The following is a 20407-nucleotide window of genomic DNA, read 5'->3' as shown; positions in this document are numbered from 1 at the left end:
TTTTTTTTTTTTTGGTAAATCTAAATCTTCTGAGACAAACCTCTTTTCTGGACTTAGTCGAGTCAGAATTTGTTTACACATTAAGCATGACTTGGGTTGTATTCAGGAATTCCCATTATTAAGCTTGTTCTCATTATGAATAAGAATTCAGAAAAAAAATGCTGGATGCTAGAGTAGGATCCATGGCAAAACCTAGGCTTGTACCTATGGTCATGAAAGGAGAACTCGCTGTCAGGACTGAATCAGTGACCTTGAACTCCTTTTATAATATCCGACTTAGTACATTCCCAAAGTTGGTGTCAAGCCTGGGCCTGTTGCATTTTGTTGATTTTTCTTTCCTTTTTTAAATTATAGTTTTAGGCCACACTTTACCAAAATTTCTACCGAGGCACTGCTACTCATAACCATATTTACCTGTCTTTTGTTTACAGAAATTGAATTATGCTGTAGCAGTTGACAGACTGTCTTGGCACATGACTCTCCTCTAAATTCCCTGATTTTATTATTTTGCAATACACATTAAATAATCTTTTTAAGAAATAAGCATCTTAAACAGAAAATACAGTTTCAAAGGGCAGTTAAATACAGGTAAAGTATATCTTAAACATTACAATGATTTATATCTTTGTATTATGTCCAATGTAATGCAGTAAAACAAAACTTTAGTATTTGTGTTTGTGTAGCATCAAGTCACCATTGAAAAGTAACAAATTCAGCCTAATTCCTTATTTAATAAATTGGAAGTCAAAAAACAAACAAACAAACTAGACGTCAAGATCACAAACCAAATATTTGAAACTTTTTTTGTTGTTTCTTTAAAAATAAACTCTGGAAAACCAAGTATTGTGTAAAGATGTTATTACCCACATTTGGCCACTAGCTATTTTCTATTACATGCTAATACCACATCAGTAAATATGCCTGTGTTGATACTTCAATTTTCAGCTGAAATGTTTTAAACAAAATTGTTGATTTTTAATTCACTAGTAACTTTATCCAATTAAAAAGGTTTTAGTTGAACCTAATAAAATTTAGTTGTTTTTGCTTTCAAGTTTCTATATTTGCATGTTGCTATGTTTATAAACACTTTTGATCAGATGATGACTGTATTAAGTACAGTTAATTAAACAAAAAATAAGGATGAGACTAAAATGTCAACATGGGCAGAGTTTACTATTAGAACATTTTCAATAAGTACTGAACCTTGCTCTTGCCCTAGTATCCTAAGACCGCTTTCCCTTCCATTTTTTGCCTGGATTCCAGGCCCTGCATCTCAAATAGAACTTGAATTTTCCAATAGGTGCTAATAATGCTTTAAACCTCATATACTTATATTGATTATCTTAGAAAATACAAATCTGCTTGGATATATGTGTTTATACATACGCACATAGGTACACACATGGAAATATGACTAATAAAATATATGAAAATATGTAGGTATTTTATAGATATATAGAAATATAATAGAAATTGGGGTAAATATTTTCATTGTCTCAAATTCATATTCACATCCTAAACAGAAGTACAAAGTTTTTAAATCATGACAAACCAATTTGCCTAATGGACAGTTCCCAGTGGACCTCTCTTCCAATGATCACTTTTTCTAACTAACATTTTTAAAAGTTAGCATTTTTATAAATTACAATAAACTATTCTCATTTGCAATAAAATATTAATATGCTATAAATTAACCAAATAAATTACAGATTTTAGTTGCTTAAAGCTATGTTGTTTTTATTTAAGTAATGGCATATGGATAATATATTTGGTAGAACTGGAATATCTTTAAGTCAAATTTCATAGCTTTTTCCAATAGCCTTCTTAAAATCTAACTCCAAATTAGTATATGAAAATAGAACCTTTTAGAATTGTTAAAAAGAAAACAAAACAGCTTTTAAAAATAGTTGCTTAGAAAGACCACACCAGCAATATGTAATAACAGTAATGTTTTCTTTATACTGGGCAGTTGAAAGATTTTTTTAAAGCTCTTTGCAGAGGATATGGCAGTATTATGAAAGTTTGTTTCACTTCCTATCAATGCTGCCAATGGGAGGGAATCTGCTCCCCTGTGATTTTGTTTTCCCCCTTGAATGATAGTGATGGAGCACTTGCATGATGTGTTTGGTGCCTTGCATGAGGAAGACATGCAAAGGCAAGGTCCAGTCTGCATGCTGCTTAATGAATGTTTTTCCTTTTCTCTCCCTCCTTGTCATGCGCTTTCAGAAGACAACAATGTGGAAGGTGGGTGCTTTCTACCTTAATTTTCCAACTCTCATTTGTCCTTTATTTCTTAGTGCAAATAGAGTACATCTTGAAGTTAGACGGTAAGTTGAACTTCTTTCTGAACATTTGTTGGTTTCTGAATTGTGTATCACTTTTCGTACAGAACATATACATACTCAACCCTGCCATCCCAAGTATATGAAACTTCTTCAAGCTTAACTTCAACCCTTGATAGATCTCAGCATCCCATATGAACCTTAGAATAGTTATTGCAGTGTTCTGTATGAGAAAAATGATACAATGCTGCTTTTTTTACTTTAAAAGACAAAATATTTCTTTGTAGTTTCATAAGACAGTGCATGATCCTTTTTCCATTTTTTTTAATCAAAATGATTTATTCTATTCTGTTGGGAAAATTTAGCATTATGTCATTTCAAGCCCACTGGTTTGTTTCAAATGATTGGATATATAAAAAGAATGCAATAAAATACTGAGTATAAGTAAGAGACATAAATTTAGGTTAAAAAATAAGCCATTGTTCAGTGGAAATGAAAGCATACAGCACTTCGATATGATTACTGGTAAGTATATTTGTAATATGTTTTGCCTGCTAAATATTTTATTCAAGCTTTTATAAAAAATTATCTCTATCACAGAATTTTGAAGAAGTTATATAGCTTATATATTTTCCTGTAGAATCCAGCAAATTAAAACATATTTCAGCATTCTCATTTTTTAAGAACTTAAATGCATTAGTCAGTGTGCTACAAACAAATCTTCAAAGGGTTAACGTGCAAAAAGAACTAGGCATAACAAAAGAATGGTGAAAGGGAAGGTTTTATTAACTTATATATGTTCTATCAACTTATATATTCACAGCATTAATAGTTCTTGCATAAACAATTTACTAATATTTATATATGAGAAGGCAGCATTTAGTATATTTTATTTTGCTACCATATTTTGAAATATAGTTATTCTGTAAATGTACATTTCTATAGAATGAAGGATTTCTTAGAAAAAGACTCCCTATCCCAGGTTACAGACAAATAGCCATTAAGGTTACCAAGACTTCATGTATCTAAAAAGAACATTTGATGGTAATTCAAAGTTGACCAGTAGCAGGGATAAACATTTTATTTGTCATTCTTACATGGATAATATTATAATTGCTTAGCTGCTGAACATTTCTGTTTTGTTATCTAAATAAAATAGATTAAAACTTCAAAAGAAATCATAAATGATTATTTTCCAAGTGTTGTATCCATATATGGCTTCTGTTTTTCTATACTATAATTTTAATTGCATGTGATTATATACTTGATAAAAATGATATATTACCCTGCAGGCTTAATATCTTTTAACATCAGTCTCATTTATATTGTGCATGTCAACTGAGTTTAAAAGTTATTTTTTAAAGGTATCTTTTCCACTTATTTTGCATTTCCTTAACCATCCTGTGAAATGCTTTCCTTTTCTCTTAAAATCCTGTTGCATTCCAAGAGGCTTTAAAATCAGCTTAATTAACATGAATGCTTCTCTCTTTTCACACACACTCATCTCATGCAAAGTTTTGATAAGATTTTTAGAATATAGGGCCCATAAGCTATTGTAATAAAGTCTATTCAATAATAATTTTAATATTTCTATCTATAATATAACCTTTACAGTGCAGGTAGGAAGTCTAGCAGGAAGAATGTGAATTCTTTGGGGGATTAGTGAGTTTCCATCCTTATTGATGTAGCATCAAAACCGTTAGAAGTACCTAATATATTTCCTAAAAGGTAGATCTTCAAGACAATTTCCTCATTTAGTCCATAAAAACTTGTTATTTGGAAAAATCTATAGTAGTTTTAAAAGTGAAATTAAATGAAAAATTATATAACCTGGACAAATAAAACCATTATTTATCAGCATATAAAACACCATGAATTATCAATAGATCATAAGCTGTTGAATCTGCCTATGTGAGCTTTTTGTTAAAATCACTCAGAAAATACAGAGAGGCTACAGTTCAGAGGCATCAAACTACTATGTTTAATAACTTTCATAGTATATTGTGATTAGATGATTATTTATAATTATATCTAGCCTACAGAGATGTTTGAATACCCCTAAAATTTTAAGAAAACAACACAGATAATTTAAATACTGATGAAAACAATGTATGATGTTATATAGCTCAAATAAAGTTTCTGAAATAGCACTGGGAATTGAAAATACAAGTTTATTAAAATTGATGTATGTATATTTCTCTAACAATTTCCCATATTTTAGACATATACATGGATAGGGAAATAGCTTTATTTCTGAATTTAAGATAAAAAGGTAGGGATTATGCCTTTCAGTAAAAAGTAACTTCTTGAATAGCAAAAGAATTTTTGAAAGCATATTAGTAGTATTCTTTAGAAGAAGAGTGCTCTTCAAGTTTGAAGTGAATTGTCAAGCAGGAAATAATAAATAAATAAAGGGATTTCAATGTCCCTTTAAAAATTCCTTGGTGAAATTACATCTGTAATATATATCTTTACACTTAGAATTCAGCATTGAAGAAATGTCTAGGTGAAATCTCAAATAATTTTGTTCTCTGAGAAAATTGCTTTAGCATATTTGCAGCTGACCCATTGTTTCTTAAAAACCCCTTTCTGTAGTAAATTCTAACTTTACAACTGCATGTCTAATGATCATTTTGTATTTGAACAAGCCTAGTCAGTCGCTATATGTATCAGACAAAAAGACATTTCTGCATTATCATTTCAGTGTGACTACAATTTTTTTTCTTCATTTAATTATAAAACTGCTCATTTTTTGATGAGGGGAAAAAGATCAGACCCAGCCCATGTTTCAGGTATTCCATTGGGTTTTAAAAGTGTAATTTCATCACTGAAGAATTACAAGCCCTGTGGGGGCAATATTCAAAACAGTCTCATCAAAGGGCACAGAGGGCAGATGTAATATTGAGGGGATTGGTTGGATTTTAAGTCATGCTCTTGTGCTCTTGCTTGTTCCAACTGATGCATGGAAGAAATACACCATGCAGCATATGCCAGTGTTTAAAATGCAGTTCTAGAACACTTTGCCCCAAAGCATTCCAACCAGGGGTTGAAAGAATGCTTTTTGATTTGCCTCTGTGATACAGACATGTCTCATAGGAAACGAGATGTCTGTCACTGAACATTTTTGTCACCGTGACAACCCTGCCTTCCCATGCTCCCTTGTTTATTGCTGACTGTGCTCTTGTTTCCCTTCAAGGTCTGGCGCACCTGATGATGGGCGACCAAGGTATGGGCTCTGTTCCTTTTCCACTCTGCTTTCAGTGTTTTCTTGTTCTGTAGCTGCTTTCAAACCATCACTGCAAAGGATGGGCAAATGCTTGCAAATTATGTGGCTGCAAATGAAATACATATCTTTCGTTCACATTTTTTCGTGTGTTTTTCTTCCCTTTCTTTGTTGGTTTGATTTTGATTTGTTCATGTGACTTTTTTATTTTCCTTCATTTCTTGCATTATAATATCTGCAAATAAATGAGACATAAGAAATTGTGATTGAAATTTTCTGTATATTTATCAGCATATGCAGTAAAGGGTGGTTATGGTAAAGGATAACCGGGAACCATCAGAAATTGCTGTCTGAAAGAAGATCCTCAGTTTAAACCACTCTATCCAAAAACCCAGTCCATTTTTCATCCATGCATGACAGTTTGGGGACACGCAGACATCTTTGGCTTCTGGCTTCTAGAATGCTGAGTATAGTGTTCCACAGAATCAGCACTTTTCGTAGATTTATTTTGTGTCTCTCTTTTGTGTGATCTTTTAAAAATTGAGCATGGGCCATTCAATTTTTTGCATGTACTTGACTTCAAAACAGGCAGAATTCCCAATGTGTCCTGATTGCGCCTCCATTTGTCTTCAAAACCTTGTTTATACTTTCTTGTCTCGTTTAATTTTCAGAGAGTAGTGACTTTACATATGTTCATAATTCTTATTGTTGTTTTTCTCCTCTTTATCCTCTTTGTCTGGAAACCCTTTCTTCATGGACCCATTTCATCAAATCCATAGGTAAAAGTAAAGGTATTACATTATTTTATTTCTTCTTAATATCATGGGTATGAATTACAGTGTGTCTGAGTTATGTAAATGTATTTAGACCTTTTGGCATTGGTAATGGGCACTGGGAGGTAGGTATATGTGTTAATAAATATTTTATAAATTTACGGTAAGAAAAATTCATCAATATGCTTCTGTTTTTGCCCTCACCCTTTTTTTTTTTCCTCTTTAGAGTGATCTTTTTCATATGAGGTGCTCACACAGTTAGTATATTTAGAAATTAGCTGCAGGCTTTGGTGTCAGTTTTTGCAGTATCGTTTAATGGTAGTTAAATAAGTCTAGGAACTGTAAATATATCATCTTCAAACATTCAGCTCTGGAGCACACCTGCCCCAGCCATTCTGTGTTGAGACATAAGTCTAAGCATATGCACCACTGAAATGGTACTGCTGTGGGCGCATCACCTTGTTGTCTGCTAGATTCCATTTATGCACATGAACACTGTAGTAACCTAAAAAGGCAATATTAAGAAAGAGTCAAAAGAGGAGAAAGACATTTCTCTTTATGCATACTTACTTTGTTTTAAGGACATATCAACTAGCTATGCATACCCGCATTGCTTGGTAAGTCAGGCATGTGTACTCTTTGATGGTCTTGGTACAAAATCCAGAAGTATGTGTAATTTGCCATTTAAAACCATCCTTATTGTGTTTAATGTTGTCACTAAAAGGAAGAAAGTGGTATGCAGCTGTGGCGAACATATAGAACAGTCTTTAAATCAACCATTTTTAACTGTGTATTAGTGAATGTTTCTATTTAGTTTCTATTTTTAATTATTATTAATGGTTTAAATGCAGGAATATCTTTATTCTTTCTTATATTCTCAATGTTAATCTGGTGAATTGGGACCACAGTTCACAGTTCTACACCCTTATGTTTGTGTCGTCTAGCAGCAAAACTTTTCTGCTTGAAAAAGCACCTGAACATGAGCCAGGCAATATGTCAGAAATGATATCAATTTTAAATGTGTAAAATAGAGCTTTAGAAACAAATGCTGTTTGAATACTTTGATCCAACAACATAGGTTATCACAGTTTTTGTTTTGGTCAGCTATTTTCAATAATATAATTTAATCTCATATTAAGCCTCTAGCAACTATGCAAATGATAGTATGTATCAATTATTTTAGAAGTTTCGTGTAACATTTTGAGGGCTTTCTGAACGTTTTTAATTGAGGCCAAAATCTCATCCACTGCCTTCTCTTAAGCGGGAATTTCTCATCGTGTTCTTTATTATGTGGACTTAGGATGGCATAGAGGGAAGAACATATTTTATCTTACTGACTGAATAAAATATATGTGTATGTGTTTGTATATGTACATATGTGTATTTGTATGGATGCATGTATAAATACACAATTTGTAAGTATATACACTCCTATATTTGCTATTTTGTGAAAAGTAACTCTTAAAATAATTTTTAAATTATACAACAATTTTCTACATATGGAGTAGTTCATGTTTATACTCAGCTGCTATTTGTTTTGGTGTACTTAATGTTAAGTGTCACTTAACTTTATTCAGTTTTTCTATGTCAGTCTTAAATGTTTTCTGTTGGCATGTGTGTCAAACATTATATTTTAACTTCACCAGTTTTCCTCAGATTGTATTCCTCAATCAGCACAAAGACACGGAGGACAGGAACTTGATTTTTTCATTGCATTCTTCTTCTGTTATCGGGATGAGTATGCTTTTTGCTGTTAAATGGAGGAAGAAGATTTTAAGATGGACTTGAGTATTTTGCAAATCAGAATGCTACCCATTACATATTGTTTAATTAGATGTAGAGAAATGAGAAAGGTGATTGTAAATCTTCTCTAATGGCAGATTAATTCCATAAATCTATATTCTAGAGCAAAAATACAATCATGACTATGACATGGCATCCACATTCAAAGAGTGTTCATGTAACAAGGAAATGAAAACATGTGGGCAAGTTAGAATGAATGACAGAAGGGAAATGCTATGATAGTGGTACAAAGTGAACTAGGAATTCAGAAAAAGGCAAACATAACATCGATCCAAGTCTCTCTTATGTGAATATCCCCACCTTATGCCATCTGTTGAAGGGATTAAAAAAAATCTAGAAAAAATAATTTAGAAACTTTACATTGTAGCTTCCTATATGGAATTAAATCCTAGTTGTGTATAAAATCAGGGTTAAATCTGGCCAGTTTAAATAAATGATTTACAGTGTAAACTTACGTTTCCTAAATTTTTACTTCTCAATATAATCATGGAGCAATTTTCTCAATTTTCCCACTTTTCTCTTGTGTGAGTAGTGAATTCAGGGGATCTGGAATGAAGTTTTGTGGATTAATGTCTTTCTTTTTGGAAAAAAAAAAGACTAGAAAAAATTCAAGAACATCTTCATTATTTTGATTTGTTCTGTATGAATTCTTAAATATTTTCTAACTTTTTAAATGTCCAGTGATTAACATATTTCATTAAAAAATGAGTAACACATGTAAAAAGAACATTCCTTTTGATAACCTTCTTCATCCTCCTCTCAAGTCCTTTCTCTCGAGGTAAGCACTGGTCTTACTTTGTGATGTGCCCTTACAGCGTTGGTGTTGATCCTTCTGTGCTCCATAACAACTCAGGGTTTGGAAACTGCAAAACCCCTTATCAGTGTACATGACAAAAATGGCGAAGTCAGCTGGAGACATGGTACAGACCACTGCTATGGGCTGGCAGAATCACAATGAATGAAACACAAGTTTTCTCATTCTTCTCATAGGCCACAGTGCCTCCTATTTTTAATTAGTCATCCTGTTTCAGACTTTAGAGTCAATCTGTTGCTTGTTTTTTTTTTTTTTTTTTTTTTTAAATTTACATTCCCTAAACAAAGATGTGTCACCTTTAACTGGATATGGTTAAGAATAAACTTTATTTGAATGAATTATAGTTTTCTTTGGGGCAGCTGAAGATCTGTTATTCAAAGCCAACCTTACTTTTGCTAGTTGTGGGTAGATGGATTCAAATAGTGTTCATGAAATTTGGATCACATTTTTTTTTTTTTTTTGGCTTGGAATTTGTCAGTGATGTTGTTAGGATCATTGATAATGTTAATTTTATTCTCCTTTCTATTTAGAATTTATGTTTATCTATTTCCCTTGAATTAAGTATGTCTTTTTTGTTTATTCTTGTTTCTTTTGCTATGTATGCGTAACTGGTCACTTTGTTCCAATAATTGCTTTGATTATTTATTTATATTTTACTTTGATGGCTTGTCAAGAATGAATATTTAAATTACAAAAAAGTCAGAATATGTTTTACCTGAAAGTCCAGCCATAATAGTTGGTTAATAGCTCAGGAGTACAAGTTAATAATTATCAGCTAATGTTGGCACTTTGATTGGAGGCTTGTACTTTTCCTTCATAAGTCATCATAATTGTAATTACATATTTGTATTTGTGATTATACTTAATGTTAACTTCTCCTAGTAGAGTGTAAGCTCTATGAGGGCAGAAACCTTGTCTTTCTCTTTGACCGTTGTATTTCCAGAACATTTTTCTTATTGTATCTTGAATTTGCCGTTTCATGACTGAAGTATATTTGTTTGGGGGCGACAGTTTCAGTTGTCCATTTTAAAAAGTCAAATGAACGTTTATTGTTTAATTATCCAGGCTTCTCATGTTACTAGAAAAGCAAAATATTACAAGTAGAACTGAAAAGAATATAGTTACACATCCTGAAAGTACATAAGCTTTATTCTTTTTGTGAAGAGTAGATCTTAAATTAGTATAATTTATAAAAATAATGATAGATTTTTCTCAAAGCTGATTGTTAAAGCTGATTATAATAGTTAAGACCTGGATACAACTCTTCTACCTTAACTAATTGATGAGTAGTATCTAATATTATCATGTGCTTTAAGTTTTTATCTGTACTGTCATACCAAAATTAATATTTTATTAAACTTACTCTTAAAATAGATTTGATATTATTAATACTTAGAAAAGAATAAAGCATTTGGTGTTTTTTAAATACATTTTCTTTTGTCTTTGTCTTAGTCCATTTTTGCTGCTATATAAAAATACCATAAACTGGGTAGCTTGTAAGTAACAGAAACTTATTTCTCAAACGTCTTTAGGCTGAGAAGTCCAAGACCAAGGGCTGGCACATTCAATGTCCAGTGAGATTTTGCTTCCTGATTCATAGATCACTACCTTCTTTTTGTGTCCTCAAGGGGCAAGAGAGCTCTCTGGTGTGTCTTTTATAAGGACAGTAATCCCATTAATAAAAGCTCTGCCCTCATGACCTAATCAAATCCCAAAAGCCCCCTCTCCTAATCCATCATTTTGTGGGTTAGGATTTCAATTTATCAATTTTGGAAAGGCACGACATTCAGATCACACAGTTTCCATGACTTTTTCTTTTTTTTTTTTTTTTTTCCATTTTCAATGCTGTGTTGCTATATAGCACATTTGTCTGTGAAGTGCCCAACTTCCAATTATTAAAATCCTAATGCATGTTTGTTTTATACTTTTAAATATATTTTGCTGTGATTTCTGATAGAGACCTAATTTGGTTATTAAAATATGATATCTATCTTCTGTATAAATTCTTAAATTGTATTTCCTCATTTAGCATCATCATAATAAGTCATCTGTTTGTTCAGAAAAGTTTGTGGATGTTGGCAGAACCTTACTGTTGAAATGCCTGCGTTTGGTGCATAAACAAACTAAGAAGTCAGAATTTTTTTTTTTTTTTTTTTAATCTACTGTGTTATCTCTACTCTTGCAGTACTCTTGCAGTCCCCTTAATTCACAACCACAGACCGTGGGAAGACCAGAATTTCACCTTATAAAATCAGACATTAAATATCTACTTTTATCTGTATTATATACATGGAAGGCTATGTGACTATTTAGAATTCAATGTTTATTTAGCAGTTCATCTTTAGCTTACATGTTCATTAGCTCTGAGTAGAACCAAGAAAAACTAATTGAAGAGTATATACTTATGTATTATCTCTTGCTGTGATTTAACCAATCTTGTTATATGTATTACTAATAAAAGTCCCAGCTCGATTGTATTTTTGTAATCCTGGTTCTGTGAAGCAAAGTTTTCTGTGTCATTATACATTCTTTAAACAATGATAACATTGAAAAACTGATCATCTAAACAAGACTTTTGCTAAACTTGTTGCAGACTAACTTGTCCTCAGAGAAGAGCACAGAAAGGACTCTCCATAGCCTAATAGTTTAAAAAATGAAGTGGTATGAATAGAAACTTAGATGTGTTTTACTGAAATATGTTGCAAATAGCAAAACTTTCAAATTATGGCATAATGGAGGTTAAACTGATTATTTCTTCTCCAGAATAATGACTTTGTTATTTATCCATTTGCAAATGTATTTGTGTTAATCTAGATTTTAACAACCATCAACAGTTTTAGGTTGATAGGAGGCTGTTTCCTAAGTTTTGTTGGCCAGTGGTTATAAAACAATGTAATTTTCCATGGTGTTTAGCTCTTAAACTAGAGAAATTTGAATCTTTAATTAGAATCATAACATTTTGGAGCAGAGAAGAACATTAGAGATCATCTGAAAATCTAATAATATAATATTGTCACTCTTTGTATTATAAGGCATGAAAGGTGATGCTGCTTATTGTGAAAGGCAAAACCTTGTAACAACTTTCAACCAAAATAACTATTATAATGTAGAATAGCCAACCTTAAGGAGACTTCAAAGATTTTTCTCCAATTAAACACTAATAATCATGAAACAGAGTTTCATCTTCTTATTCTCACAAAATAAATTTAGTGGTAGTATAAAGGAAACCATTCACAGACTTTTATCTAGGATGCTGGTATCTCTCATATTCAAGATTTTCATTTGAGGGAGTGAAACTCCAGCTTATAACTGATGGGTAATAATCCTGAAGTCATAAGAGCTGGTTTCATATCCCAGATTTGTTACTTACTGACCTTGAGTAAATAATTTAGCCTCACATATCAAAACCTTATGATCTGTAATATGGATTAATAAAAATACTCAATTACTGAGGGTAATATTACATGACAAATTGCAAAAGTGCATAGAAGAGGCTTTTTATTAATGGTGGCAATAAGAAAAAGATACCATGTGAATTTGGATTAAATGAATATTAAAATGATCTGTAATCTGTCAAAGGTTTAGCAGAAACAGTATCAATATCTTAATATTAATATCTTCTTTCCATCATATTAATACCCTATTATTTATGGTTCTGGCATTGTCTTTGGTTGAAACGAACTAGACACCAATGTCCTGATGATCCGTACTACAGACAACATTTGTACAAAAAGGTATTAAAGATCGATTATCCTCAATCAAAATTATTTAGATATCTGTGTTACTCTTTACACTTTAACATTTATTTTACATACAATAATGAGGCTGAAATAGACTTGCCTCCGCTTTGAACAACCCTAGGAAGTCATCGGTAAAATACTGGTTTTCAGATGCATATTTATTGGCTGAAGGAGGCAGGGTGGTAGACATTTTTTCATGAACTGGAGGTACCAATGAGAGGAAACTTTTTTTGTAAATTAATGTTTTGCCCCACTAATAACTTCATAGAGTGATATATATAGTTGAGACTGCTGACACCTAGTTATCTTAATACCACATTTTCAAGGAAAAGCTAAGTAGATACATTTCTGAGGTTTCTATTTTGGAAAAATAACATATAATTATCTTGAAATACTTAAATAATTGGCTAATATTCTCACATACTTCAAGATTTTGCTAAAAATATTAAGGACTAAAGCTGACCACCCTGCTTAATACTGCCATTAGGCCCTCTCCTGAACTTCCATGCCATGATCTAGTTTCTCTTCCATAGAAATTACTATCTTTTAACTTACTTTAAAAAAATTCTCATTTATTTTGTTTTTTTTCTAAATATATTTTGGAAGGAATATATTTTAAAAAGGAAGGAATCTGGTGAAGGCAGAGATCTCTGCGCTACCCTGATGTGTCTCAAGAGTCCCTAGAACAGTGATTGGCACTCATACTCAATACTCAATAAATTCTTGTTTAATGATCAACTGATTGATTGGCTAAACAAGTTTGTCAAGTTTCCTTTGAGTTTTAATTTGGATATTTTTTCTGCTTTCTCATAGTACACTAATTTTTAACTTTCTTTTTCATTTTTGCTCCAAGGTAAATCTTCCTATGAAGGATAAACAAAATCAATGAAAACAAAAAAGTTTCCTTATTGTATTGTGGGTCAAGTGGCCTCAGATTTGACACTTTTTATCTTTCTCATTCCCTGTCCAGTGCAAGAGGCCTTTAGAAATTTTGGAAAGGATTTAAAAACCACTTTCACAGCCACTGATGGTCAAAGGTTTCCTTTCACATTTTTCTAATTATCTCAGTCTTAAAGGACTATTACTTTAAGAATGGGACAGTAATTAATCTTTGCATGTCTCCGTGTCTATACAAGTAACAGGAAGAGGATCCTGGAAGTTTGGCTTCTGAATAGCATGATTTATTGTGACATTTTCGGGAAGGATCATTTGGCAATTTGTGATGGAAAGTTTCAAAAAATGAAGTAGATCTTATATTTTATGGTCATGTAGTTTACCTTTCACTAACATAAATATAAATTGATTCGTTCTTCTCAGATCATCAAGTAGGCGTAAACACCCAAAAGGCCTTTGATTTTTTTTTACTCAGCACACAAATACATTATTGTATGTCCAAGTAGATGACTTATCAATGAGTGCAGGTCCACAGCCGGCTGTCCTAAGCCATAGAACCTGTGCTGAAGAACTATAGTGCTAGGAAATCTTTGAATTAAAAACCAACAACAGTACTACAGTGTCTGAGGCCACATTTTGCTTAAAATGTATGTCCTATTACTTGTCATTTTGAAAAGAGAGAAAGTGAGAGCTAAAGGGTTTCATTCAATCTTAGTCATTATTACTGTAATCACCAAGGAGATTCTGCTTTATGTGGGACTGTTACATGTGGTGTAAAGGCACAACTTTTCAGAATGGATGTTTTCACGGTTTATATTAAGAAGTATAGCCACATAGATAATAATAGCTACCATTTTTAGGATATGTTCTTTTGCATTCATATCATGCCTACTTATATAAATGCCTATTGCACAAACTGCCATTCTCCCTTTCTATTTGGCTTGTTTGTCATGTACCTACGACCCCATGATAGTCCATTCAGAATGGGAGCAGCTGAAGTACTCTCCATTAATTATTTGTGTTTACTTTCAAACAAGTAAAATGCAGGGATATTCACAGAACTATGAACAGAGACTAATATTTTCTTTGGTGTTAAAAAATACTATTTTACTGCATAACCCAGGTATAGACTATACAATTAGACTACTGAGATGATGAATAAGATAATTCAGAAAATTAAAACAACGTATGCTTTATAAGGAATTTCAAAGCAGTATTTTATTCTTTGGCTTGAGTCACCTGGAAAACTGACCCAGTTTTCCCTTTCACTTTTTGGACTTGGCATTTTGAAGTCTGTAGACATTTGGAGAAAATTAAATTACTCCATTTAAGGAAACAGTCAAATTTAGATTGGGCTAAACTGCTGCTAGAGGGATGGAAATCCCTAAATTGTCCAATGGTGATTCCAGTTCACTGGGAAACCCTAGTTCACAAACTAACCATAGGGTTTCATAGATTGCTAGTAGCAAAATCTACCAGAAATCTTCCTCTAAACTCAGTGAACAGATAATGTTTGATGCTGTAATGACCTAAAAGAATGATGTGATGATGGCTTTCAATAACTGTCTTTCGGGTGTTTATTGTTTAAATAAAACAATACCGTCTCTGGCAAACAATCAGCAGAAATGCATTTTGAATTGTTTTCTCAGCAGTGTGGTTGGATTTGCACTGACCCATCGGTACTGTCGGTGAGCAGTGGCATTCTTTTCCAGAGGACTGAGTGAAGTTAATAGTCTTAAAGAGCAGTTGGATTTGCACTGACCAATGAGGTGGAAGAAGAGAGAAGCTGATTGATCCCAAAGAAAGCCAACACCTAGACTGATAAATGTGAGGACTCTTTGGTTTGGCATTCATCCTCATTATTTATAGAACTAATACTAGTTATTAGGGTAGGTCCCAGTTCCTTCCTTCCTTCCTTCCTTCCTTCCTTCCTTCCTTCCTTCCTTCCTTCCTTCCTTCCTTCCTTCCCTCCCTCCCTCCCTCCCTCCCTCCCTCCCTCCCTCCCACCTTCCTTCCTTCCTTCCTTCCTTCCTTCCTTCCTTCCTTCCTTCCTTCCTTCCTTCCTTCCTTCCTTCCTTCCTTCCTTCCTTCTTTCCTTCATTTTCTTTCGTTTAACTACCTTAAGCATGTCATTCCCTGAATAGAGGAAAAGTCTTATATAGAGGAGAATCACTCCTTAATCAGATCTGTTCAAGTAGCTCACTTCCCTGTCAGAACATCTGAACAGTTGCTCAAACATCACTGCAAACCTTGAGGTCATTACTATTGTTCTGACCTGGTAGTTCTCAGAGGGACGGCCCAGAGCAGTTACTCACGTTTCACTCACATTAAAACATACTTGTCTAGGCTGGGTGCGCTGGCTCACACCTGTAGTCCCAGCACTTTGGGAGGCCGAGATGGGCAGATTATGAGGTCAGGAGATCAAGACCATCCTGGCTAACAAGGTGAAACCCCATCTCTACTAAAAATACAAAAATTAGCCAGTCGTGGTGGTGGGCACCTGTACTCCCAGCTACTTGGGAAGCTGAGGCAGGAGAATGGCGTGAACCTGGGAAGCGGAGCTTGCAGTGAGCCGAGATTGTGCCGCTGCACGCCAGCCTGGGCAACAGAGCAAGACTCCGTCTCAAAAATAAAAGAAATAAAAAATACAACATACTTATCTAGTGTCTCATGTCATCAATTCCCTGTGTAAGAACAGATAAATCAGTTAAAATTACGTGGCACTTTCAGATACTATCATCTTGATTTTTTGCAACAGGACAGGACCACTGAGAGATTTATCTTTGGCAAGGGGATAATTTTTGGTGCCACCTTAAATCACATGTAATATGTAACCCTCTATCTATTTAGGGAAGTATAGATGCATTTTCTAAAATACAGATTTTTCAAGGAACTTGACAGAGGATTTTATTCATTAGGTTAAGGCAGACTGGCATCCTGTACTTTAAAAGATATCATTCTTTCCCCCAGAAGATCTAATGCCCAGTCACTTTGTGACTAGTGAACTCATTAAATTGGCCTTTGCCCTCCAAAAGCTGAGGACTTAATCTCCATGGTGATGAGGATTTTGTTTTCCCTTGCAGTGACATATACAACTTGATAACACCTCATATTGCTTCTGCATTGAAAGACTTTTTTTGATAATAAAAATAATTATTAACTTGCTTTAAAAGAAGTTGGTCCATGATGAAAGGACTGAGAAAAAAAGTAGTTATTCAATTATATCTACCCTTCATCCCTGAAACTAAATTGTTAGTTTTCACATTAGTAAAGATGTCACTGAGCCCTTTCAAATCTTGTTGTAAAGGTCATTAAAATTTTCATTGTGTAGAGTTCAGACCATGTGCTTTACAAAAAGACAAAACAAAAATCAAGTTGAATATGTGGCAACTTTTAAACTTTTTATGTAATGCCCATCTGTGGATACTTTGTAATATGTTTTAGGATCATTCTCAATAATGTACAATGGAAAAAGGATCCAGACAAAGAAAAAGCTAAACAGCAAATGCTGAGCTCACATTGAAAATCTACCACAAATATATCTTGATGCAATGGAAAAGGATGATGATAATGACCCTTTTTTCTGGAAATTGTGGGGAAAGAAGCATTAAATAAAACAGGAATATGTTGTATCTACAAAATTCAGGCTTTATTGGGGGTAGAAATTTGCTCCGTGGAGTTTACTAAAAAATAATAGACAATATTCTTATTAGACATTCAGAAATGACAGACTCAGGTATAGAAATTATATGGAAATGTATAAGATTTTAAAAAAATCTATAAAAGGAAGTGGTTGAAAGATTAGTGTGAGTACAAGAAAAAGCAGGGAGAGAGTGATGAGGATGATAAGGCCAAGCTCTTACGGGGACAAAAAAACGAGATGCTAATGTTGTCGCTGTAAGAGCAAGGGGTTAATCATTTCTCCAAGTGGAAATAGATGTGAAAGAGTAATGACAGCAGGCTGAGAGGCAACTTTAGGGTCTAGGGAAGCTCTATGCATAGATGGTTACATATTGCATGTGATTTGAGGGGGAACCAAAAGTTATCCCCTTGTCGAAGATAAATCTCTCAGTGGTTCCGTCTCTTGCAATAAATCAAGATGATAGTATTTGAAAGTACCACATAATTTTAACTAATGTATCTGTTCTTAAGCAGGGATTTGATGATAGGGGATACCAGAGAATTATTTTTTAATGTCAGTGGAACATGTCAGATGGCATTGTCCAGCCCTTGATTTAGCCCCGGTGAGATCTATGCAGAATTGGAAGCCCTTAGCACATTTGGCATGGCTGATACCTGGAATTACAGAGGAAGCAGAATCCAGTGATAGACTGAATCTTATTTTTTGGTCAAAAATTAGCTGTTAGCAGTATATATTCCCTCATTGTGCACACTGGCAATCCTACCCCAAACTAGGAAAAGTGTATTATTATTTTTTTAGGAACACCATTATACCTAATATTTACCTCTATTATAAAATTATTTAGCTGGATTGCGTTTATTATTAGTCAGTCCCTGTGCTTAGAATGTAAGACCCTTGAAGGCAGGGGCTTTGATATTCTCAGTTTTGAATTGAGGATAGAGCTTGGTACATGAGAGATACTGAGGAAATCTTGTTGCAAAAGGATAGCCAAGGATCATGGAGACTGGAGTTAAGTGGACCCACATTTAGACCCTAGATTCATGATGTATCAGCTGTGTGACTTTGGGAAACTTATTTGGCCTCTCTGAAACTCATTTGTAAAATGCAGATGATAAAATCTAAAAATCTCTTTTAGCTATGGGGATTAAGTATATGAATATCAGTAAAGTGTGTAATGTATTTCTAGTGAATAGTGAATGCACAATAGTAGAACGTGGCAGAGTATTGGGTATTTACTGATGAGTCAAATAAAATTAATTTTCAAAGGAAATAACTTTTTTTTTTTTTTTTTTTTTTTTTTTTTTTTTTGAGACGGAGTCTCGCTCTGTCGCCCAGGCTGGAGTGCAGTGGCGCGATCTCGGCTCACTGCAAGCTCCGCCTCCTGGGTTTACGTCATTCTCCTGCCTCAGCCTCCTGAGTAGCTGGGACTACAGGCGCCCGCCACCGCGCCTGGCTAATTTTTTGTATTTTTAGTAGAGACGGGGTTTCACCGTGGTCTCGATCTCCTGACCTTGTGATCCGCCCGCCTCGGCCTCCCAAAGTGCTGGGATTACAGGCGTGAGCCACCGCGCCCGGCCCAGGAAATAACTTTTTAAATCACAAACTACATGGAGGAAAGATCAAAAAAGTCAAAGACATTTACCCTTTGTATACATATTTTTAAAGCTCATTAAATCCCAAATGTTGAGTAAGGAAGTAAAATGGGAGGGAACAGAAAGAGAATTGGAAAATATTTTTGTGATATTTTCTTTCGTTTCATTTTATGGTGATTTTCATTATTCTTAATTCATGAAAAAAAATATACCTAAGGCTAGCCTAAGAATGCTGACGAGGAAATAATTTTGTCATAATTTTTGCCTCTAAGTAACAAAGGTGAGATGTTTTCTTTAGTTTGTTTTTAAATTTCCTTCATTAGGGTATTAAGATCCTGCTTACAATGAACTAGTTTTAGCATAAATCAGATAAAGCCTTTTGTTCTACATTACTGAGTAAGAAAAAGCTTAGCTTGCTTTTGACTTCTTTTGCCTAATTGCTTTTCTCCATTAGAAGAGAATATACCATGGAAAAAATACATAATCCATTCCTATCCTTCAGTTCCCTTCTTGGATGTATTTTGGAGAGTTTGAAATTATATGAAAGTTATGAGAGAATGAGATAACTCTTCAAGAGAAAATTGAGTTTGTTGGGATGTTGGGGAAGGGGAGATTCCTCACATGATTTGGTAGGTCTGTTAACACTTTAGGACTCAGATATAACACTTAAGTGAATAGTAATTTACTAGGAGCTGGAAAGTAGATGGTAATGTGTTCTAAACCAGTATAATTGTGAAGTCTACCACAATCAGAAAATCACAGAAATTGCTTCAGAATGGAAAAGGACTTAATAACAAATAATGGAATCACAAATTTGACAAAAACTTTAGAAGTGTCCTAATCCAAATGCCTATTCAAACAAACTCCTCTGCTAGTTAAGTAATGGGTGATGATTTAAACTCTCTTTATGCTTTCAGAAGAGTGTACTTGTTACCTTGTTACCTCATAAAGTAATAATGTTTTAAGGAGAGGTTTAGTTATTACCAAGTTTTTCTTTATTTTAATCAAAATCTGCCTACTGAAACTATTGCCAATTAGCCATCTGCACGTTGTTTTGCTGAATCTTAAGATATTTATTGAATTTCTCCAATGTGCTGTGCTGTATGTTTCCAATTTCTCTGGAGTTAAAAACATTATGTCTAAGTTCTCATTCACTTAAAAAATACTTTCTATGAATACATTTCTCCACCCTATCTTTATTTTTTGTTGCTATAAGAAAATACCATAAATGTGTAATTTATAAAGAAACCAAGTTTATTTCTTATAGTTCTGCAGGCTGGAAAATCCAAGAGCATGGCATTAGCAACCAGTCAGGGCCTTCTTGCTGCATCGTAACATGTGGAGGGCATCACATGGTGAGAGGGTAAGAGAGTCCCTGCCAGCTCAGGTCTCTCTTCCTCTTCTTAAAGCCACCTGTCCCATCATTGGGGCTCCACCCTGATAACTTTATCTAATCCTGTTTACCTCCTAAAGGACCCACTTCCAGCCAGCATATTAATTTGAGGATTAAATTTTCAACACAAAATTTGGGGAACACATTCAAACCATAGCAACCCCTATACCCAAATTCAGATTTTTCTCTTCCATATTTTATTTCTTTGGTCTCTCAAACCATCCTTCACAGTGTTGAAGACCTTTCCATC

At 33.7% G+C, this 20407-nt stretch overlaps 1 protein-coding gene across 29 annotated transcripts in view; it reads left to right on the top strand.

Annotated features, from left to right (window-relative positions):
• LOC105465018 (neurexin 1) overlaps nucleotides 1-20407 on the top strand; it is a 1132644-nt gene that overhangs the window by 106712 nt on the left and 1005525 nt on the right. For 17 of the 29 annotated variants that reach the window (XM_071077375.1, XM_071077378.1, XM_071077372.1 and 14 more), the window contains exons 3-5: nucleotides 2227-2244; nucleotides 5479-5508; nucleotides 6285-6296. The exons of 5 other annotated variants lie outside the window; for them this stretch is intronic. In XM_071077375.1, coding sequence (XP_070933476.1) covers nucleotides 2227-2244; nucleotides 5479-5508; nucleotides 6285-6296 — 60 coding nt within the window. The remainder of the gene's footprint in view (nucleotides 1-2226; nucleotides 2245-5478; nucleotides 5509-6284; nucleotides 6297-20407) is intronic. 7 more of the 29 variants (XM_071077373.1, XM_071077383.1, XM_011713196.2 and 4 more) reach the window with 3 other exon arrangements.

Source organism: Macaca nemestrina, chromosome 13, assembly GCF_043159975.1.
Source record: "Macaca nemestrina isolate mMacNem1 chromosome 13, mMacNem.hap1, whole genome shotgun sequence".
NCBI classification, from domain to species: Eukaryota; Metazoa; Chordata; class Mammalia; order Primates; family Cercopithecidae; genus Macaca; species Macaca nemestrina.
The sequence above is the reverse complement of the archived record's forward strand: the minus strand, read 5'-3'. Positions and strand labels throughout refer to the sequence as shown.